Source organism: Arctopsyche grandis, chromosome 9 (genome assembly GCF_051622035.1).
Source record: "Arctopsyche grandis isolate Sample6627 chromosome 9, ASM5162203v2, whole genome shotgun sequence".
NCBI lineage: Eukaryota > Metazoa > Arthropoda > Insecta > Trichoptera > Hydropsychidae > Arctopsyche > Arctopsyche grandis.
This window is the reverse complement of record NC_135363.1, coordinates 11,997,532-12,022,705: the sequence shown is the minus strand read 5'-3', so window position 1 is coordinate 12,022,705 and position 25,174 is coordinate 11,997,532. Positions and strand designations below refer to the sequence as shown.

Here is a 25,174-nt window from a genome sequence, read left to right as displayed (position 1 = left end):
ACAACAGTACATATCACCGAAACGTATCGAGCGGAACCGATTTTCTTCAAAATATTCACACATGACGTCATAGTGGCGAGTGCAACCGTATTGACGCAAGTGCTGCCATGCGCATATGAATATTTTCAGAAGCGACATTTTTTGAAAATATTACAACGATACGACGCAAGCAATATTGCGCCACGGGTTCAAGCCAGATCTTGGTTTGTGACTCCAGGACAATTTTCATTGAAACGGTTCCTGTAAAATTGACATCTCCTTTTCTATCTCTCTTGCTTATTAATCTCAAGTTATTTAGCGTCTTGAGGTTCGCCAATTTGATTGTAAAATGATGCAAAAATTGTCATCATGAACGTCAAGATGTCACTATGGATGTTTGTATGAATTCGCATTGTATAAAATGCTTATGTATATTGATTGTATTGTATCTGTATAAGTGCACTCGTCGCTTTGGAGCGATTTGAAAAGGCTTTGGTTTTTTTTTTTGTTCAAGTTCTATGAAATAAAAAAATAAAAGATATATTAGCCGATTTTACTTTGCACTCGTCCAAAACAAGTATGAACGTGCCGAAAACGGACGGTGCTGTATAGTATGAATAGTAGTTTTTTTCGTGCAGCGCTGTGCTGGATAATATAAACGAACCTTCAATCGAAAGCTAAAATTCCATTCATCCGCAAAGAAATGTTCAGTATATAAAATTGAAGGACGTGGATAGTCACTCCAAACTGAAATTGTGTGATGTTACTTTACGGCACATCCTTATGCCTACACGTGTACTTTTTTCTGAATTAACAATGACTACTTGACCGGTAGGAACTCGGCTTCACAGCAATAATAATAAAGTTGATTGTAGATCAACGCTCCGACATTCGTTAGCACATTAACGAGATACAAACAAAACGTAGGTACTCCGTTCGTTAACTGTAGTATAATATGTATGTATACATATATACACTGACCGGTAAAACGTTAAATATTCAACGACAGACGAACCGTAACGACGGATCTTGATAGGACACCGGATTTTTTTTCAACACAATAAACCGCAACCTTTAAAAAAAAAACTACTATTATTATCAACGAATTTTTCACGCCAAGTATGTATAACAGTGCATCACAACAGAGATGAGTCAGTCGGTAGAGGTGAGCTTATAATAAAGAAGTCATTCGATCAAATCATGTCCTGTTAGATATTTCCAATTATAATATATCTGTATTGCGATATAATAAAAGCTTTTAAAAAGGGAACGAATGAAGACCATTCAAACTGTAAAGGAAGAAACGGAGGAAGATAATTGCAGTCAGAAGAAAATGGATAAAAACTTATGCACTTGAATGGTACGCAAGAAAACGTAGAAGGGGAAGACCGGACAGACTAGTGAAGTCCAACGATAAAGCGACTTTCTGTTGTAGAAATCACTAGTAATTAGCAATTTCACTACGCGGAGATCATCCAACTTTCGAAGCGATTTTTGTTGGACAAATCAACAAAATAATTTAATTTTACTTTTTTGAGCTCGAGTAAACCAAGAAATGCCTCGGCGATTTTCAAAAATCTTGGAGCTACGCTGGAGCCGGCTCCCCTGTAAGTACCCCATAAGCTGGGCCACACCGGGTAACTTGCGAGTGACTTTGTTGCCCAAGCGTAGTAGCTCGTGGTCACCCAACTGGGCAACCAAAAGCGACCAAGAATCCGCTCACTAAAACCTATAAGAGTTTTCAATACGTGACGAGACTCAACGCCGGCAGCCAATCTCGCTGGTCGGGTAACTTTACGACATGGGCAACTGGTAAGTTACCTGGTGTGGCATGCTCCATATGACTGTATACATTTAATCTGGTCGTGCAACAAAGCTCCGGTGTGGCCGAGCTTTTAAGGATAATGTGCGAAATGAAAAGGGAATTGAAATCTGTAAAACAGCCCGGAATTGATGGCGGTAATTTCCCTACTACCACACGAGGCAGACGATCCCAAATTTTACCTAGGCATAGATCATAGACACGATTTGGATGTAAATACATACAATCACATATGTATGTACATTAGTACGTACATGCGAGTGTGTTGTATGTGAGCGAGTGTGTCAGTTGTGCATAAAGCTGGCTAAATGTACGCTTCCAATAATAGCGGCCGTGTCCATCCGGGAATTTGGGGAATGTCGCACACGTCACGGGCCCCGCGTATCCATAAGACATTCTCGACACGGAGTCAGCTCGGATCTGGAGAAAACACCAGATGAGGAACCTCTGACTAGCCCTAAACGCGATACCCGCTACTAAAATTTACTTACACTGAGTATAGCAACCGAAAGCTTTAGCATTGAATCGAAGATAGACGAAGATGCAAGACCCGATCAAATGGATTGCTCCAAAAAGTGAAATGAAGATTCTGAAGATAGTAAAATAAAATAAATCTTGGAGACCTAACTTCTAAGCAAAAAACTAACTGGGTAGATTGAAACAACAGGTTTTCCCGAATACGATTTTCAACACTCTTCTCAATAACAATCACCTCTCAAACCCCTAAGTTTAGTGGTATATTAAATTTCACCCCTTCGAGGGAGACAAAGGGTCTCGAGGAGTATTTTGTGCTCCATCTTGAGGTGAAGTGTGCTTGATTTCAAGAGGTCCCTCATTCACTTTTAGAGTACTAGGCAAGCATTTCAGCGTATATGTATATAAATACATACATAAAGTATCCAGAGAAGGACACCCGAAAGTTTCCACTTCTCACCGAAGAGAAAATCAATGGAATAAATATCTACGTAAGTAATCAAGTTTAACCGCGATACAAGAATGATTTTTTACTACGCAGTTTTCAATATTCACATAATCATCATCAACAAAGCGCACTTTGTCCCAGGATCATTCCGGTGAGCTGTACCTTGCCAATCACCTTTCCGAATAAGGCCCTACTCTGGCCATACCAATGGAACATGATTTTCTGCCACATCCTTATACTACAAATTATATTCGTCACAAGCTACAGCGTAGAGCACTGGTAGAACTATCGCATACCAATAGAGAGGTCGCGTAGGTTCAGTTATTAAAACTCATATCGACCGTCTCCTGTTAGAATTTCCAGAATTTTCTAGCAGGGCGAAAACACACTGAGTGGTACGTGTTTTTTTGTAGATACTTTTAAACATGCGAAAAAAAGCAGCACCCCTAGCCCATATACATGGTAAACAGTCGCAAAAATCACCCCCTGGAGTATTTTCGGTGATATTCTATCCCTGTATTTATCCTTGCTTTACAGTGATCGATAACGGTGAATCCCATATTTGAAGAAATGTAGGAGAAACGTATGCACTCTGTACGTGCACCTACACCCGAATTCGGTTTGAGGAACGACTACTGCCACAGCTACAAAACACTACTCAGTGTGTTTTCGCCCTGATTCTTGTGACGGATCCAATAAATCGGTATCTTCCCCCTCAATTTCTCGCAAATTCAAGTTATTATCGTCTCGAATTTGTTTAATCTTATGAAAATATGCTACCTACAAAATGTATCTCTCGCAAATTTGCGGTGTATCAGAAAATGTGTTGATTGTCTATAGATGTATAGCCAGCAGTATAACTCAGTGGTTGCGTTTATGTTTAGCACCAAGAGATTATTGGGACCGGGCTAATCTTTAATATACTGCTGGTTAGACTTGAATGTTTGTGAGTCTAAATCGATCGTTTCTTATCAGAGTTTGCCAATTTTATCTGATCATCGTTGAAACGGTTCCTTAAAATTGGCAAAAAATCATCCTACCTGCTGTCACAAATCTTCTGTATTAATGTTTGTACAATTTGTAAAAATTTATAAGTCTAAAAATACATAGATGTCTCAATGGATTAATTAATTGTTAATTTCGTTTCCTTCAGCTTCTCAAAATACAGTTATTTATGTAATAAAAAATGTTGCATTGTTTGTAATTAATTGTCCAGGAAGGCGCATTGGGGTCTTCCTGTCCAGCCTTCCTGGTATATATCTATGTAGAAAATAAAAATAAAATGTCTCAATTGTATTTAATGTAATGTTGTTTGAAAAATTGTTAGTACTTACGCACAAAAATAATCTAATCATATGTGTCGCCTTGAGGTAATTCGTGAGTTTGATTGTGATATCATGACACGATAAAGATATCACTCACATTGGAAGGAGGTTCTGAACATGTATCTTCTGGGATATGTTTTCCATATCTCAAAAGCGACTAATAATCGTTTGGCGCCAATCTAAATCACACTCATCGGGAACACTGCCGACGTGACCAATCCAACGACACATAAAAGATTGCCAATCGCAATCTGCATGTCCATTTCGCGCGGAAAACTCCACCCCATCATTCGACAGTATCGTCGATAGTTCACATATCGCATTGGCAAAATCTAGCGTTCGTAAAGTGGCACATATCGATCGTAAAGCGAAGTGTGTCGTGCAGCAGAACGTGACGAAGGACGAACGATCGTTGTGCACCGACTAACCAACCCAGTAAAATCTGCTCAGCGCGGGTATCTATTAATTGCATATGAAACGATTCGATTTTGAAATGTTAGTTTACTTTTGAATCAATTTGCACAGCGATGTACGAAATCGATTTGAACGCTTCGCCGAATCATTAGCGCGAAAAAAAACTGTCCCAATTGTTTTCAATGTCGTCGTTTCAATGCCGGAACGCGCAAGAGAACGAATTCGATTTTATAACAAGCCGCGCCACAACGGCGATGTTAATTGACAAACTTTAAACGGCAATTAGCGAAGTTGTCGAATTCGATTTGTCCAAAGTTTACTCCATATACACATAGGGCAGGTGTGGTCAACTTTATCGAACGCATGTGTCGCTTCATATGCAAGCTCGAATGTTTTTAGTACTTCAAAAACTGACTTTTTACTTTCAATTGCGAATTTTGACATTATCTACGTACGTAGTAATAACAATAGATGAAGTTTTATGATTATGCAAAAATTCAAACTCAAGAATTTTCATGGTCTAGAAAAATGTGTGTGTATTTTGGGGATTTTTTGACACCTTTTCGTCTTATCGAAGTGAAATTCTTATCGATACATTAATTTTTAAGTTTATCGGAAATAGTTCCTTCCCTTATTAGTATGTGTCCTCTTTTTTTAAATTTTTGAATTAAATTATCCCAAACCACTAACCAAATCAGACAATTTTTTTACGTGTAATAGAAATTATAAAATTTATACTGTAATATTTTTTTAATATTTTTACATCAACCGGAAATAGTACTTTTACTCCAGAGGATTGAGGTTTTTTTATGTTTTTCTCGGAAACTTTTCGGCGTATTGAACTAAGATTTCATATCTAGAAGTTTAAGCTTAATACCAAGTTGCATGTACAATTTGATAAGTACCCGTCAACCGTCAAGTGGCAGTTAACTCTTGTAGGACTTTTCTTCCACTTTTTCGACCCCTAAACATTTGTTTAGCGCCAGAGGCACGCGGCACGTGTTTTTTATAGATAGTATTGCACATGTTAAAAAACGCTAGCACGCAAAATCTAAGCTATGGCACCCAGGCCAAAAATCCTTGTAATGACATAAGTATATAGTGTTAACAGTGATCGATAACAGTGGTTCACATATTTGAAGAAATGTAGGAGAAACTTGTCGAAAAAAAGCCCTCTACGGTGCGAATCATCCTTCATCACCACAGGAGACCAAGAACACGCCCGTACCGTTCGATTCAGTGGGTTTGCGCTTTTAAGCTTGCCTTCGAGCGTTTTGATGGTACTGCATGTACTCGTCTATCATTACCAGACTTAGGCGGCCAATATGTTTTTACTCACAAAAAATGGTTCACTATTGTCAACCAAATTTTTTGCTCTCTTGCTTTATAGGACAATAGTAATTGACAATAGTGAACCATTTTTTGTGGGCAAAGGAAACTTGTCCACCGATCTCTGATTATTACCAAACAAAGGCGGCCAGGATGCTATTAACCACAAAAAATGGTTCATTATTGTCAGTTACTATTGTCCTACAAAGCAAGAGACCAAAAAAAGGTTGACAATAGTGAACCATTTTATGTAAGTAAAAGCACCCTGGCCGCCTAAGACGGATTATTATATCAGTCTTAGTGATTATACGCCTCAGCTTCTATGCATGATCTGCACCTACGCGTCATTTTCAACTTCGACATCATATTCCATCTAATTATTCTAATCTACTCCATGACTACGGCAGATTCCTGCATACTGCCTTTTAAAAATCCACACTTTGAATGAGGCAAGGAAAGCATTTTAACGATGCACCAAAGAAGTACCTCAGAATAGTACATCAACAGACGTAACTAAATTCAAATCAACAAAAAGCAGAAGAGGGTCAACGTTCCAACTGAAGGAATAACAGTCCCAATGTTACTACACTGGCGGTTAAGGCCGTCCTCGTCCATTACACAAGCACTTACGGTAATCTTCTCCATTGAAATGGTTCCGCACAGAGATCCAAACGGAAAGAGAGCATCTAAAACGACGCCAGTTGTGCAAAAACGATCGATATTCGCACATATAACACACAAAACCTATAGATAGCTTCGAACCAGGTAGACGAGCATAACAACAGCGCGTACGTCGGAGATGAATCGCGCGACAAAACGAGGACCAGTAGTGTAAGTCGTGCCTAGAAATAGACCAGTGTGAGCCTGTGACTCAGCCGAACGGTTTCATTCATGTTTTCCACCGAACAGTTTTCCTTTGGACTTCTCGTCGACCGACGAACATAAATCACGATCAGGTGCCCCGATCTCTGACACAACACGTCCGCCTAATTTGACCGTCGGTGCAACACCACGACCGAAAACTTAAATATAAACATAAAGAAAAACAAACAGTGAATTTTAAGTTAATACGAAAAGTGTATGGAATCGTTCCGATTTTCCGGAAAATATTTTCGAAAGAGACGCGGCCGGGGGGAAAGTCGCGAAAAATTATCGCATTTAAGTGCGTGGAAACTGGGCCGTACATCAAAGCGTGGACCGCACTAATGTAAGGCAACGAACGCCATATTATAAATAAACAGGAGCACAAATGCGTACGCTCTCATACACGTTCGCATATAATAAATAGTGGATTAAAATCAATGAACCAATCTACGGTACAATTTTACATATGGAAAGTGTCTTCGAAGTGTGTGCGTGATAGTGATGTTCCGTTGCGAGTGTATAATAACGTGTGTATGTAGGTGGCTTGGCATATCAACTGTGACACGTAAATTAATGGTACAGGATGAAACTGACAGCACACATCAATTTGTATCAATTGTTAAGCTGTTGTTTGATGCCAACCAATCAATGGAACATATCCATGAACGTTCGGATTAAATTCGCGTCGAAATCTTCAGATGCGAGAATTGTGCGTTGAAACGATGATGGATGTCTATTGTTAGGATGAATTATATTCAGTGATGATTCCGAGATAAAGGTCGAATTCTAGCGAAAAATCAAACGTAATACGATACGTTTGTAGTATTTCAATGCAAAATTACTACTGAAAAGTTATCTTATGTCAACAAAGATGGAAAAAAGCTCAAAATCCTATATTATTCAACGAACTAATAATCATTTTTGACATCCCTTAATTCTGACCTAAAAATCACAAGGGAGTAAGTTTCGATGTTTATTATTTAAACTAATTAAAATATCTCTAAAACTGGTGACATTTCGATATCACGTCGCAACCAAGCTGTGTAGCTTAATGGCGAGTGTACGAGTAAGATGCAAAATAGAAGCTCAACCATAGGACTGTAGTCCAAACATTTAAAACATATTTTGAAAATAATTCACCTCGGTTTTCGCGATATTTAAATAAAGGTATGGAACTTTAAAATTAAATCAAACACATAAAAATCATGGTAATGGCCATGATATTGAATTTATTGGAAGATAATGTTATGCCAGGGGACGCGACAATTGGTTTAATTCCAAAAGGTTCAACGACAAAATATACCCGACAATTGGTTATTTCCGTGGACATTTTGTCGCGTGAAGATTTTGTCGGGGGTATATTTTGCCAGTGCACCAATTGTCGGGTACATTTTCTCGTTGAACCTTTTGGAAGTGAACCAATTGTCGCGTAGCCGTTTTGCCATTAGTGCTAAAATATATGGACACCGCGGCTGGTTCAAATAAAGCACAATCTGCAAGTCCAATTTTCGACCGCATTTTCGATCACCTTACAGACACTAACCCTACATTACGTTACATCGACTTTCCAAGCCGTCCATCGTCTCCGGTTTATCGGCGTAGACTAGCGAGTTATCCTCACAAAATAATCTAAAGGTGTTTGTATATTATTTATTTATTTATTCCAATTCACGACCGTAAAATGGACGTAGAACGCACGGTAAGTGTCGCGAACTGAAGAACCACTTGCCCAATTTGCAAGCGTTGTTCTGGCGAAAGTCTATGCATGGTGAAATGGCAAACCAAACTGAGCCCAAATCAGCTGTCAGTTGTCAAATTAGCTGTCGCTGGAAAAAGTTTTGCCAATTCGAAAACCAAACCTCGAAAAAACACACTTTTCTAGATGCGTACATTTCAAATAGACAAGTAATAAAAATTACTACGAAAATAGACTACGAACTTAAAAATTATTACGTACAAATTATATTGAATTTAAAAAAAAAACGAGTTTTACTACATAATTTGAGTATTAAAAAAAACCACATCATTAAATGTTCAATAAAATTTTGTTACTTCATTTTAGTAGTGAAATCTTAAAACAAAATATTTTGCAAATAATTAAAAATTGCACGGAAGAACGAAATTTGGACAGTTAAATTAAAATTTTTAGTAATAAATTTTACTAAAAGTTTCAAATTAAAACTGGAGCCCCAAAAACCAAAACACTCTATCAATAACCATCAACCAATAAAGCAATTAACCTGAACCTTTTAACCTTTGACCGCACCCACGAGTGCAACGACACTGCACTCGATAACAAACGACTACCTCTCGCAATAAAAACCAAAAATGGAATCTTTACCTGTCTATCTAATCCTTAGCAATGCATAAGACAAAACAGAGCACAAAATTAATACCATTAAACAAATCGTTAATAATAAATCAACCATAAAACGGAGCGGTATGTATTTTTTTTTTACCTGTGACGTGAGGACTTCCGAAGCGCGTCGAAGAGACTGCCTTCGAAGTCCTGCAGAACGAAGTGCGTGACGACGTCCTGCTCGAGTATATCCTGTCCTGTATCGGACAGGATGACTGGAATGCCGAAGCTGGAGGCCGCGAGGAGCAGCTCTTCGTTCTTGGCCAGCTCGCCCACCAGGCAGATCCTCTGGTCCACCGACTCGACATCTGCAAAAACAATCAAGACCGTTAAGGACTCAATGGGACATAAAGACTGCTTTATGGCCGGCAATAACGTCAAAATTGACCGGCAACTTATTTTAATAATATTCTTATAAATATATGAACACATGAAAAAGGAACTGAATTAACGATTTTGATTTCCTTTATTTTTGGCATAAAATTTATAATGCAATGGGTCTCAAACTGGGCAAAACTCATTCAGAAGGTTGAATTAAATTTACATTGTAATATATGTATGATAGACACAAGAATTACTAGCGTGTGTGCGAGCAGGATGCAAGCCACGCCCACGTTAACAAACGAGGTTACAGTTTTAATACTACGAAATTCGGCCATTATTTATGTTGCAAATCAATCATCCTCTTCCTAATCACCTAACAAAGCTCGTCTTCCCGATATCACATATTTCCCTTAAACAATCCGTCAGTTTGTCTGTTCAGACTTAAAATCGTTTCGATATCGTAGAGCTATGCGAACTAAACCTGAAGAGCGAGCGAGACGACACGATACGCGGCGCGCACTCTGGTTATGATGCAGCCGCGACGACAGAGCGGCGCGACGCGTGCGTGCGTTCGGACGTCTTTTACTACAAATATTTCGTTTTAAATGTCGAACTATGCACAGACAAAATAAATCTATATACCCGTTCATAGCGGGTTTGTTTTTTCTGCTATTATACAAGCACAAAATTTTGATTGAATTAAATAAAGTTTATTTTAAAAGCAATACAGGTTAAACATCTCCTTTCTATGGCGTGAATATTTCTGTATTAAACAGCAAAATAGTCCAGAATTATTTTTTATATATATTTCTATCGTAGGGGCCATGACAGGAATTACCCCAAGGCGACGCCTATGGTCAGATTATTTGTACCAAAGTACTAACAATATCAAACATTACAGTACAATCCTATCATATATATTGTAGCGTTGCATAGGGAGACGCCCCGTGGACCGGTGACGTCATGGTGACGCCGACCAATGGTGGAGTCGGGCGTTGTGGCCAATGGCTACACCCGACTCCTTGACCAATGACTGTACTTGTTGACGTGTCATAAACGTGTATGCGCTGAGCGCTCTATGATATAAGAACGGTACGCTCTCGATCGGTGGCATTCGGATCCTGACCTCCACCGGACGAGCAGCAATAAAGAACTGGAACCTGCCTGCGTGTTTTCTTGTACCTCGACCTGACTCCACTTACCTTTGAATACTCTTCACTGGTGTCAGAAGTGGGATCTACATGGTTGAGACAAGGAGCCACAAAGGTGCGGATTCGGGGTCTTCATCGCTGCCGGAAGAAATGGAGCCGAATCGAGAACAAAGCCCTGGGGAGCCGAGCAACGGAGGACGGAGACGGGAGGAGCAGAGGAGCCGGGTGTCGAGGAGCCGGGTGCCAAGGACACCGGAACCGAGCTACAAGGAGCTAAGCCAGGGAATGGCGAGCTGCCAAGAGCAGGTCCAGTCCCTGCAAAACACCTTCGCCACGTTTTTGCAGTCCTGGGAGAAGTCTGCGACACCAACGCAGCCGAAAGCCGACGTACATCCAGAACCACCGAGGAGATCAGAGGTATGTTACGAGGACAGGCGGACCACACAGCGAGACACGTACGGGGTGCGGCAACATTCCCACCGGTACGAATACACCACGTTCGACGGTACTGAACGGTGGAAGGACTTCCTCAACCACTTCGAGTTTGCTGCACGGCTGAACAAGGAGACGACGAACCTGGAGGACCGACTGTGCTGCCAACTCCGAGGTGCGGCCGCCATTTTCGCCAGTCAGCTGCCATCGACGCTGAGCTACGACGAATTGACGGAAGAGCTGGCACAACGTTTCAGAAGACAGGGCACACCGATTGCATGCCATGCGGCAGCGGAACAGAGAAGATGGAGTGCGGAAGAACCAGCCGCGGACCACGTAGACGCGATACGAGCCCTCTGCGAAGACATGCTGGAGGGCGTCCACACGAACGCCGAAGCAGTCGAACGCATGACCGTGTGCATAGCGGCGAACTCCTTCACGTACCCCAGTCTACGGGCCAAACTTGGCGCGCTCCGGATCACCCCGACTACAGCGGACGTGATAACCAGAGCCGACGCAACACGACAAGCCGTCATCTTCGAAGCGAAGGAACAACGGTCGGCACAACCAACGTCGAGAACAGTACGTCCCGACGCGGGAGCGTTCAGACCATCTCGACCGGCCGTGCGACCCCCACGATGGGTGTCATCGGACCAGACAGCGCGACCAGCCACTACCACTCCTAAAGATTACACCGTCGTGAAGGGCCATTACAGCAGAGCGCGGCAAGCGGCGGGCCAAACCATCAAGATCCACCGATGGATACGGGTGACCCTTAATCTGCAGGGCGAAAAGTTTCCGTGGAACGTAGCGGTGGCGGATATCCAGGATCCCATATTGTTGGGACTGGACGCACTGAGACATGTCCGAGCTACGTTCGAGTTGGGCGGAGAGGAGAAGTGTATCATCAGGGGCGTGCAACGCGAGAAAGGCAAGAAAAACGCACCTGCTGTCAAGAGCATCCGCGGGGAAGTACCCCACCCGAAGATCACGGCGTTACTCGAGAGGGCCGATATTCTGCCAGAAGAGAAACGGCGCCTCGAGACCATGATTCGGGAAAATCGGAAAGCGTTCGCCCGGGACGAGAAGGACCAAGGAAGGACCACCAAGGCGGTCCACACCATCGACGTGGGAGACGCGAAGCCGATGAAACAGCCGCCGAGAAGGATACCGCTAGCACGGAAAGAGGAAGTACGCGCTATGATCGACGACTTACTGAAGCAGGGCGCGATAGAACCGGGGCACGGGCCGTGGGCGTCACCGGTAGTTCCGGTCGCCAAAAAGGACGGGTCGCTAAGGATGTGCGTGGACTACCGGAAACTGAACACCGTCACCAAAATAGACTCACACCCCATCCCGAGGATCGACGACACTTTCGACCAGTTGAACGGAGCGAGCTACTTCAGCACACTGGATCTGCAGAGCGGATTCTGGCAGGTACCGGTCGCCCCGGAAGACCGCGAGAAGACAGCGTTCGTCACAGAGTTCGGTCTGTTTCAGTTCAAAGTGATGCCATTCGGGTTGTGTAACGCGCCAGCGACGTTCGTACGGTTAATGACAAAAGTGGTCGGTGACATAAGCAATGTCCTCGTGTATCTAGACGACATTATCGTGCACAGCAAAACTTACGACGAACACTTGGTGCATTTAAACAATGTGTTCGAACGGATACAGGCAGCCGGCCTTAAATTGAATGCAGACAAGTGTCGATTGTGCTGCCGCGAGGTCGAATTTCTGGGACACCGAGTGTCAGCCGAAGGAATTTCGACAGATCCGAAGAAAGTCCAAACCGTGCGGGACTGGACGACTCCGAAAACACAAACCCAAATGCGCAGCTTCCTGGGACTGGCCACGTACTACCGAAAATTTGTGCGCAATTTCGCCGAGATCGCGAAACCACTCCATCAGCTAACGGAAAAAGGGCGCGAGTTCAAGTGGACACCGACGTGCGAACAAGCGTTCGAAAAGTTGAAAGAAGCGCTGACTACCACGCCAATTATGTCGTATCCCCAGCCGGGAGAGCGATACGTGTTGGACACCGACGCCAGTCAACATAGCATCGGTGCAGTTTTGTCTCAAGTTCAAGGGGGGGTGGAGAAAGTGATCGGGTATTTCAGCCGGACAATGAACAAACCCGAACAAAACTATTGCGTGACCCGAAAAGAACTATTGGCGGCAATTAAAGCCATTCAACACTTCCACCACTACCTATCGGGCTCGAAGTTCACGTTACGAACCGACCACTCAGCGTTAACGTGGCTGAAGAACTTCAAAAGACCGGAGGGCCAGTTGGCGAGGTGGCTGGAAATTCTGGGCCAGTACAACGTGACCATCATTCATCGACCGGGGATAAAGCACGGGAACGCGGACGCACTATCGCGAAGGCCGTGTACGGAAGAGTGTCCCAAATGCTCACGCGCAGAGACAACCGATCAAGAAAACGACTCGGCCCGAACGGAACCAGTAGAACCCGCAGAACCGGAAGCACGAGTAGCCCTCGTAGGGATCTTGCCCAACGAGATGACAAACTCGACGATCGACAAAATCGTCGAGTGGAAGAACGCCGGAACGAGACCACCGTGGGAAACGGTATCTGCTGAGGAGCAGGAACTGAAAATACTGTGGACCCAATGGGACGCATTGGAGGTGGAAGGCGGTAAGCTGTACCGGAGATGGGAGAACACCGCGGGAACACGTCACACAAAGCAGCTGGTGGTGCCGACTGAGAAGATACCCGAAATCATGTGGGAGATGCACAACGCGCCCACGGGGGGCCACTTCGGTATCAATAAAACGTACCGAAACGTGCGCCAAAAATATTACTGGCCGACGTGTCGAATCGACGTCACCCAGTGGTGCGAACGATGCGCACAGTGCGGGGCCCACAACGGACCACACCGAAGGAATCGCGGGGCACTTCAACCGTACCTTTCGGGGACGCCACTACAACGAATGGCAGTCGACATTCTGGGTCCACTCCCGGCCACCGAACGAGGAAACCGATACATACTGGTGGCCATGGACTACTTCACGAAGTGGCCGGAAGCGATTCCACTACCGAACCAGGAGGCAGAGACCGTAGCAGACGCCCTGGTAGAACAAGTGTTCACGCGGCTAGGCGTCCCGAACGAGCTGCACTCTGACCAGGGACGAAACTTCGAGTCGAAGTTGTTCCGTCAGGCACTGGACCGGCTGGGCGTACACAAAACGAGAACAACACCATACCGACCTCAGTCCGATGGAATGGTCGAGCGACTCAATCGAACCATGCGGGCGCACTTGACGAAGTTCGTCAACGACGAGCAGGACGACTGGGACACGCTGGTTCCGCACTTCCTCATGGCATATAGAGCGGCCCAACACGATGCGACAGGAGCATCACCAGCAGCCATGATGTACGGACGAGAACTGCGCATGCCGGCGGACCTACTATATGGGGGCCCTCCACCAGACAGCGAACCTCAAGATCCACACCGATATACCACGAAGTTGACCGAAGGCATGGCCAAGGTACATCGGTTCGCCAGAGCCCACCTCCGGATGCAGAATAGCCGTATGAAGACGCGATACGACGTCCGCAGAACCGAACCGGCGTACGAAACAGGTGACCGAGTATGGCTGTACAACCCTGCCAAGACTCCAGGGCTTTCACCAAAGCTGCAATCGTTGTGGGAAGGACCGTACACCATAGTGACTAAACTTAGTGACGTAGTATATAGGATACGCAGGGAATTCGACGGCTCAAACCGATTAATGGTGGTGCACCTGGATAGACTCGCAAGGTATAAGGCCGTCGAATATTGACTGTAATTCTATGTAGCTGTTTTGTAATTGTAAATTAATGTGTAAATTAATGTGTAAATTAATGTGTAAATTAATGTGTAAATTAATGTGTAAATTAAGGTGTAAATTGGTGGGTCGATCGGGACGATCTCTCTTAAGAGGGGGGTTGTGTAGCGTTGCATAGGGAGACGCCCCGTGGACCGGTGACGTCATGGTGACGCCGACCAATGGTGGAGTCGGGCGTTGTGGCCAATGGCTACACCCGACTCCTTGACCAATGACTGTACTTGTTGACGTGTCATAAACGTGTATGCGCTGAGCGCTCTATGATATAAGAACGGTACGCTCTCGATCGGTGGCATTCGGATCCTGACCTCCACCGGACGAGCAGCAATAAAGAACTGGAACCTGCCTGCGTGTTTTCTTGTACCTCGACCTGACTCCACTTACCTTTGAATACTCTTCAATATAATATCGCAATTCCGTCTGTGTGTCTGTCTGTATATCTGAGATAACGCTCGCCGTAAGAAGCGTGGTAGCGAGGAAGTGGGGGGGAGGTGGCGCGTCATGTGACGTCAGGCTGAGCGACGAGTGACACATACACACTACATTCATCATTTCAAACGGGCTGGATTGGTGAACGTGTAATGCACGCACTTTTTATTTACGATTAATATTACGTGCGCGCGCGTGCCTATAAATTACCTTACACTATATTTATATACAACATTATTTTAGTTCGTTTATCGATTCCGAAACCACCCGTTGAAAACAACGGGCAGAACACTACTTACATTTATATAGAATACAATAGAGACATCTATAAACAACCCGACAACAATAAAAAATATTGATATATGTACATACAGGAAATTCGCGAGAAACACAATTTTACAGAGTTGTGTGGGTAGCATATTTTAGTTTCCAGCATCTCGAATTTGTTGAGATGCTGGAAACTAAAATTTGCGAGAAACTGGGGAGGATACTGATTTATGGATCCGTCACAATTAAGCTAGATAAATCGGCAAATTTCAGCAGGAGACGTTCGATCTTTGTTTTAATAACCACCAAGATCTTTCCAACAACCTTATTTGAATCGAATAATAAATATGTATATACGTACATAACTACTCGATTACGGCCGGGACTTCTATACTAGTATACATACAATAGCTCTACCGGTGAGTCCTGTGACAAAGAAAATTTGAATAACAAAAACTGATGAGATCAAGTCAAACAGCAGTTAGAAAGATAAGGACGTGATGGATTGTAAAATTATCGCCAACGATTCTCCACATCGGCTTCATTTTACCTATTATGAATGTACATTCAAACATTCTTCATTGGCTCGTCGACATTATCAGATTTTAAGCAAACGATTTCGTAAAGGGAAGCGGAACTTTCGATTTCATTTCGTCCAATCGACATGTTACATCAGACAAATTCGATTGGCCGAGACGAGAGCGTGACGTCAAAGAAACCGCACAGCGTCAAGAGGGTCGTAAGTGCCCGTGCAATTTCAATCCACGTGCGTGTCTCGCGATCGAATTCAACGGAACTCGGCTGAAATTAAATGTTAACTGGTTTGGTTTTTTTTTCAGATTCACCCGAGTGAATCGTGCAATTTCTGGATTTTACGTGTGAGCGGGAAATTTCCGACGAATCGAAAGCTTCCACATGCATTGGGGGAAGGGCAGCAGGTGAATCGGCACCAGTACGTAGAAATTCACGTTGGAACAATGGAGGGTCGACGGCAGGTGCGTTTTCTTTTTCAACCGAAACCAAAACACTGGATTATTTTGATCCCGACGCGAGTATAAAACAATAATAAGAAAGAAGACTGGAGCAAAATGCGAAATTGGCTCGAACGCTACTCACTGACTATCTATCTCGCTTCCGCGAAACTTTTAATGCTTACAGTATTAAATTTTACGTGCCAAAAACACAATCATAATTATCAACTTTATTCTATGCAATTATGAATGAATCCTTTAATAATTTAACAATTTCACTCATTTTCTTTAATGCATTCAGGTGTACTTTCTCTCTTCTACAATATATCAAACCATTCAATAAAATATTGAACATACATGTATATTACTTAATTTTTCAATTTCAAGCCTTTCTTTACAGTTGATAAAACAATTTAAATGCAATTGATTCAAAATCAAACTTAAAATAAAATAAAAATAGGGTCACCAAAATTTAAATTTTTATGGGTGAAACACAAAATTCCCTTAACTCTGCAATGAGAGGTCAAGAGAGATTTAGCTCAGTGAGATTCTATGGATGAATAAAATAAGGTTCCCAAAAAAAAAAATATCCAATTGACCAAAAGAGAAAATAAGTCCAGGTGATCCATAGGGATTCCAGAGGATCGCATGGCAAAACTTGGTTCGCAAAGTATGCGATTAAGTATATATTATATGGTTACGCGACAATTGGTTCACTTCCAAAAGGTTCAACGACAAAATGTACCCGACAATTGGTGCACTGGCAAAATGTACCTGCGACAAAATGTCCACGGAAATAACGTTCAAGCGAAAAAATGTTCAAGTCCTAAATTTTCCTATTTTAAAAACAAACTAAACTTAAAAGTAACTTGTTATTGTATTATATAATATACATATCTATCGCGGATTTCACTGAATTAGTTTAAATGTTAGGGGTTCTCAACTGTATCCAATATTTTCTTATTTAAATTGAAAAAATTACTGCGTATGAACTGCGGATGACATTGAATTAGTTTATGTCAGAGCTTCTCAACCGTCTCCAAAATTTTCTTAATTTCGACAAATGCATGGGCCTGCCAAACGCCGATAGGCGTTGCAAATTCTGAATGTACAAAGTAAACAAGAATAATACCTCCTAAACTTTTAAAGGTAGCATTGAATAAAAATGCATTTAACATGGGTCGTGTAAGCTGTGTCATTCATTTGTCAACGTTTATAAAGACTCGCTTACACCGGAATTTCTGAATTTATAAGCATATGTAGCAGAATTACCCGATGGAAATCCCTAACTGCTGAATATTTTAGATTGTGGCAACACAACAACAATGATTATGGAACTAGTTTTGGAAAAATACATTCATTGATAGACTTCTTTTGTTTATTTTATATTGTTGCAAGATATGTATATTAGAGAGTCTAAACACATCTTTACAAAACTCAAAATCCTCGGCGGTAGTTATCTAGGGTAGTGGTCTAGGGTTTGTTTGGATTAGCTACAATTATACCTGCTTTCTATAGGATTTCTAAATAATTCTGGTTGGATATGATGGCGAAATTTTCAGCGTGGTGGGCTTTCAACAGAAGACGTCAGCACTCAAAGGTTTAAAACAGGAAGATAATTTTTTTAATATTCAAAATTAGCAAGTACATTATTAAAATTCCTTCAAAATGCACATTATGGAGGAAAAGAGAATAACTGCAAATTTACAATTACTTTCAAAACCTTCGTACAAATGTTACCTTTACACAAAATGTTCACGTATAGCCCTGCCCTAATTAAACAAACCAGCAAACGAGCGAGAAAACGCACAACTTGCGACATTTTCCGGCCGCCACTTTTCCGCTCAATAATCGTGAATGAATCGAACGAAATGAATCATCTTCGACGCAACAACATCAATGAGGGAAAATCATTACAAAACACGTCCACTAACTACCCAGCGTCAACATCCCGAGACATTCGAATAATAGGAAGCTTTAATTATCGGTCCCGTTGTCTTCCTAAAACACACAAACACAATGTTTTCATGGCGTTTGTTTGACGCCCGTATCGTCTGATCGCCTGCCAAAGTTGCCGCGATCAAACGAACCAGCCGATTTTGCATACCGTGCGAGAGCAAATTGAACTTGTTGCGATGGCGAGTGATCCTCAGAAACCTCCTAGCACATCCGACTACTCCTCCGAGCATCCTGGATCAGGATTGGCGATGACTCCATGTTCAAACGTCGACCGTCACCGTGCGAGCTCGATCAAAACGCGCGGGAAATCTCCATCTCCCGACCAAATATCTGTCGATTTTTCACTATTTCCACGACCAATCACCGCGGCGATGAAAATCGCACTGCTAAATCGCACACAAATGAAAATATTCGCCGCTGCCGAGGAAAAACAATCCAATAGGCGCCGAGCAAACAACTGAAAACGAAAAACGCTCCATTGAGAAACTCGACACCGATCGCGACGGCCATTCGAATAGTTACCTCCATATGCATGATAATTTTATTCATCATTAAAACCACGAGGAATACATTCACCACTAAAAACTATACCGATGCTACCAATCCAATTCATTCATAATTCAATTCAATTCATAGCCAGCAGTATGGCTCGGTGGTTGCGTTTATGTTTAGCACCGAGAGGTTACCGGATTCGATCCCGTGCTACATAATGCCGTGTAATCTATATAATATATACTGCTGGTCAGACTTAATTAACGGTTACGCAACAATTGGTTCACTTCCAAAAGGTTCAACGAAAAAATGTACCCGACAACTGGCAAAAAGTACCCGCAACAAAATCTTCACGTGACAAAAGTCCACGGAAATAACGTTCAAGCGAAAAAATGTTCAAAAGTCCTAAATTTTCCTATTTTAATGGAAAAATTAACTTTTTATTGTATAATATATATATCTGTCGCGGATTTCACTGAATTAGTTTAAATGTTAGGGGTTCTCAACCGTATCCGATATTTTCTTTTTTAAATTGAAAAAATTACTTTTTAAGCGTATGAACTGCAGATGACATTGAATTAGTTTATACGCCAGGGCTTCTCAACCGTCTCCAAAATTTTCTTAATTTCAAATGAATAATTTACTTTTTATCGTATACATCGCAGACGATATTAAATGTAATTTTTCAATTTAAATAAGAATTTGTTGCATACGGTTGAGAACACCTGTCATTTATACTAATTTAATAGTATAAGTGACAGGTGTGTGTGTGTGTAAGAATTTTGGTTCGGTGATTACATCCCAAATGTGAATCGCATCCAGGATAACCACCGATACGAGATTCACTCGCGCGGTCTCCTGTCGCACGAAAATTCATTGCTCAGAAAATGCATTTTTTTACGAGATTTGAGCAGTTTTCTGTACGGAAATTTTCCTATGCAACGAATTTTCATGCGACAGTAGACCCGCGCGAGCGATTTTCGTAGCGGCGGTTATCCTGGTAGCGATTCACATTTGGGATGTAATCACCGAACCAAAATTCTTACACATACACTATGCATGTAATGACTTTTGTTTATGCCCATTTCATTACCAATAATTCAATAAATTGGTTTACGTGAAAATTTTTAGTGATTTCTTTTATTTCCATTATTTTATTATATTTTGTAAATCGCTATTATTTTTACTACGAACAATTTTACACGCTGACAGGTAGAGTCGATCCTACTAGAATCCTTCAAGTTGAAGTCGCAATCCGTAGATTAAAATAAATGACTCCACGGCTCTGCTTTTCAATCTAAATTTCAATCGACTGTCCTCAATTATTGAGCAGACTATCATTGCGTGTACCAAATAGAATGACTAGATGTAATGAGCTCCTTTACATACCTAATACTTTTTCTAATTATGGAAGAAGCTCATTCATCTGGCGTGCAAGCTCCACCGTCAACACACTAATTTTAACAATTTCTATGTTTGACTTATTTAATATTAATGCTATACAAGCTAGAGTAATTATTGCAAATTTGTTTTTCGATGATTAATTTTATTGAAAATTTACGATTGTGATTATGAATTTTTATTTTGATGTATTTATTTTGTCTTTTTGTTTTTTGTTATATATTATATTATTTTTATTATTTCATAATTTTTATCATATTATTATTCTTATTATTTTGATATTTTTATTATACTGTTATTTCTATTTTTTTTTATTTTTGTTTTCTTTAACTATCTTACTCTATTATCATTTTTGTTTCTTATTTTAAATGTTTGAGCTTTTCTTTTTTTACCTATATGTGAAAATTATTAATGGTTTACTTAACATAATTATATTTTTTTACTATCAATCTATGTAACTTAATAAACTGTAAATTTTCCAAATAAATAAATAAAATAAAATAAATAAAAATCCTTGTAAAAACCAACACGAATAAAAAAGCACAGATTGCGAAAATCTGAGTACAAAAAGGTTCCCCACGATCGTCACACAACATCTAATCCGGCTTACAGACCGACGTACAACAAAATCGAGGATTATCAGAGCGATCCTCCCGTGATAAGCGACCGTTACGGTAATGTTGTAACACAAACCGAGAGCGCCTCAAGTTCACCGTATATGTATTCTATTTCACACAATGTGCAACGTTTGTTTACGATCGTTTATGCACAACCACGCTCGGCGAGCCAACGACAACTTCCGGTCCAGAGACACGCAGTTCCGGCGAGTATATGACCCCTCTTCGGCCTTCCTCGACGGACACATTCAAAGAATCGACAGGTCTGACCCGTTTACGAAAATAGAACTGCCACTATAAACTATATACCATACCGTTTATGCAGAACCACTTGGAACTTACGAACATACGAATGTACATATACATACACACATGTATTGGAGACTGGTCGAAGCGTTAACCTTTTATCAGCGATGTCGAGCAAATTTAATTGATATTTAAAATAAAATATGACTGACACGCGTATCGGGCCGCGGGTCAAGGTTGCAGTGAATGATATGAGGAGCACAATGCCTTAGAAATAGTCAGTTGACTTTCATCATTTCCATTCATACCTTGATAGTACCGATGAAATTTATTCATAATTTGCATTTACATATTGTACAGTCAACTCTTCTATGGGCAAAAACACATAGAGATGAACGGAACGGCACGCGGTCTTGGACGCGGTCAAGAAAGGGCGTTCCCAGTTCATTGTTAATTCGTACGATCTTATTATTTCGACAAGTTTCTCCTACATTTCTTCAAATTTGGGATTTGCCGTTATTTATTTATTTTTAATCTATACCAGGAAGGTCTAACAGGTAAACCCAATGCGCCTTCCTGGCCAGAAACATTGTAAATTTTATACAAATATTATACAAAGTAAATACATACCAATTAACACCAACAGGGACATGTGTATGTATATGGTCAAATTTGAAAATGTGCAGCATTTTTAAACAATTCAGTAAATACATATCAATTAACATTCACATATACTACATTAATGGTCAGATTTGTAAATTTGCAGCATTTTATACAATTCAGCGAAATTCGAGATTGCTGAAAACTCGAGATTTGCGAGAAAATGGGTAAGGTTGCCAATTTGTTGAAACCGTTTCAATGAAAATCAGATATATTGGTAAACTCTGATGGAAAAAAATCGACCTGAAGTCACAAATCCAAGTTCTGGCCAGCGGAAACCAGTGGGATTTGAACCCGTGACCTCTGTTCAAAGCATCATATGCTAACCACTAGTCTATTCTGCTGGTTATCAATCACTGTCATCACCGAAAACACTCAAGGTGGTGATTTTCGGATCGGTGTGCCTTGGATATATGCTAGGCATGCCGCATTTTTTTCGCATGTTTAAAAGTATCTAAAAAAAACCATGTGCCGCGTTCTTTTCTGGGTGATGTCGCCCTATAACGCGCTGGATTGATTCAGGCCTAAGAAATGTAAACGAAAAAAATAAAATGTGTGAAATTGTAAGAGAGCGTTTTATCCTTATCATTTTTTCCCTCCTTACTTTTTTATTTCCGTGTTCTCGCGAAACAGATATAGCTTGTTATAGCAGAGCTGACTACAATACGTGCAAGCCCAAAGTAAAATCATTTACATACATAAAATACCGGTCTCCGTGACGAGACAGAATGTTAAATTACAGAAAACGCAAATATCGGAAGGCAAAGATCGAAAATCGCTTTTCCTCCCGTATTAATATGCGCGCGCAGAATACGGGAGGAAAAACATGTTTCTCTTGTTCCTGTTGTATCCTGCTCGCGCAAATTAAGTGAGTATGTACCGTTTACCATGCACCATTTTTTTTTTATCTTTCGACTTAAGATCTTTCGATTTTCGATCTTTGCCTTCCGATATTTGTGTTTTCTGTTATTTAACATTCTGTCTCGTCACGTAGACCCATAAAATACATCTCGCCATATAATAATACTTAGCTTCAATATCCAAACGGCCAACTACTGTGTCCTTCCTCTATTTCAATTAAAATATGTCGTACTTAAATTATTGAGACTTAAACTGCAACCAACGAGGCAAAAACTACACTTAACCAAGATGATACGTCTTTTTTAGTAATACTCTATAATTTAAACCGTCTAATTACACTGAGCAACAAAAAATCACGTTTTTTACATACCAGAGCGGAGATTTTACTAATCTTTACTAAGTTTGACTCACTGAATTCGAATACGACAATGATTTTTGTTGGCTTGAGATATGAGCGTTTGAAAAATGCACATTTTTTACAGATTTTTGGCTTTTGCAGTCTTTAAACTCAAAATCTAGTATTGCTGTGCCAAAAGTGAGTACATTTTGGAATCAATATAGTCAATGTTTTTTTTCAAATTTTTTTGTTGCTCATTGTTATCAAATTACTAATATTTTAATTCTGAAGCAGTGAAATACTTCAATTTGTTATCAATACAACATGTACATATATAACATTCATCTCTTGAAGGGACACATGGTACAGCCGAATGACAGTTAGAGCGAAAGAACACTGAATGGTACGTGGTACGTGTTTTTTTTTTTTAGATATTTTAAACATGCGAGAAAAACGCAGTACCCCTAGTCCATATACATACATACAGGTACACAGTCCAAAAAATCAACCCCTGGAGTGTTTTCGGTGATTTTTCATCCTTGCTTGACAATGATCGATAACGGTGAATCCCATATTTGAAGAAATGTAGGAGAAACATATGCACTCTGCACGTACAGCAACACCCGAATTCGGTTTCAGGTACACCCACTGTCACCGTGGAGCCAAGGACGTGACGTTCCGTACTAATCAGTATGTTTGCGCCCTTAAGGGTTTAAAACTATGGATATATGTGATTCAAGGTCGAACGTTTTCTATTAGTTTGCCAATTTAAATGACTTCATTGTTAAAACGGTTCCTCACCAAATTGGCCAAATACCGTCTCTTTGTCACCTAGATAGTACCCATGTATAACTTCGGCCATAGGTGCCTACCTTGGGGAAAATAGCACCATGGTTAAAAAAAATACCATAATCACTTTATACACGCACTCTTCTGGGTTTGAAGAACTATACGTATTTACAAAAAGCAAATAAACAACTAATAAAACGCAACCTTGCAAAATGCACGGTAGACATCGATACTGATGAGAAAATCTAATTTGCAACATCAACCTTGACGATGCAAGAGGAAAACAATTTTAAATACATCATCTTATTTTGTTAAAAATAAATTATACCTGCAGTTTGGTTTCTGATGATCTCATACATGCACATATGTATATATGTGAATGGGAACGGTGCATCATTGATCTTTTAAATAAAGGTTACTGGTAAAATCTGCATACTTAATTACTCGTAGACACCGCCGAACTACCCAGCCAGACGTCTAGTTAGATATAACAATACAAAAAGCAACACTAAACATATGTAGTAGGCAATTAGGCAGACCGCAAGAAACACTTGCAGAGTCATGAAATTAAATCAACACCGTCGTTGTCGGACAGGAAATCGAGCTGAAGGGAATTTGGGTCAGGCGCAGGAACTGAAAAAGCAGAAGGCAGTGGAGACAGGCAGATCCACGGCCGCCACATCCGAAAACCTTGATCGTCTGCTAGCAATACGCCATGTTTAAGTGGGCCAAGCAATGCCATTATGTATGCAAACACAGCGTGCGATTATATAATGTAAATAATGGATCATCAAAACACGGCTTCAATGTCTCAAAACTGACGACTTGATAACAATTCGCGGAAAATTTTCACATCCCAACACACTTTTGGCTATTTTTGTACCGGCAGAAAGAGTTTTATTGTATCGTCGACGCCGCTGTGCCGAGTCTGCGAGTCGGGTCAATCTATTGATTCGGCATTACTGATTGGCAAAATTGATGGACAAGACTGTCACACGCGAATGAACCTACAATTGTCATCACGGAGCCCAGTTTCGTCTCGGACAGTATGAAAGTAAGCATAATAGTTTCTTGACCGAAACTTAAGTTCAATATATCCTACAAAAACAGATCTACCTTTAACAATTCAATGATAACACAAAAAACCAAATATGACAAACTTTGTGAAGTATCTTTATTTCATTTCATTTACAACTAGTTGATTCGACACGAATAGAACTCCCATTATCGCAATCTAAAGAAAGGATTTAAATAAAGCTACAATGATAACAAATCAGGTCATGAAAGAAGAATGAATTTATCAATTGTGTCATATTGTAAGAAAGTCAAATCATTTTACTCCAAGTTTACATACATATAAAAGAAAACATTGAAA

General features: G+C 40.9%; 1 protein-coding gene across 3 annotated transcripts in view; it reads right to left on the bottom strand.

The window, feature by feature from the left end:
- pbl (epithelial cell transforming 2 pebble) overlaps positions 1 to 25,174 on the bottom strand; it is a 43,841-nt gene that overhangs the window by 15,546 nt on the left and 3,121 nt on the right. For all 3 annotated transcript variants that reach the window (XM_077437610.1, XM_077437612.1, XM_077437611.1), the window contains exon 2: positions 9,115 to 9,322. In XM_077437610.1, the coding sequence (XP_077293736.1) occupies positions 9,115 to 9,322 (208 nt within the window). The remainder of the gene's footprint in view (positions 1 to 9,114; positions 9,323 to 25,174) is intronic.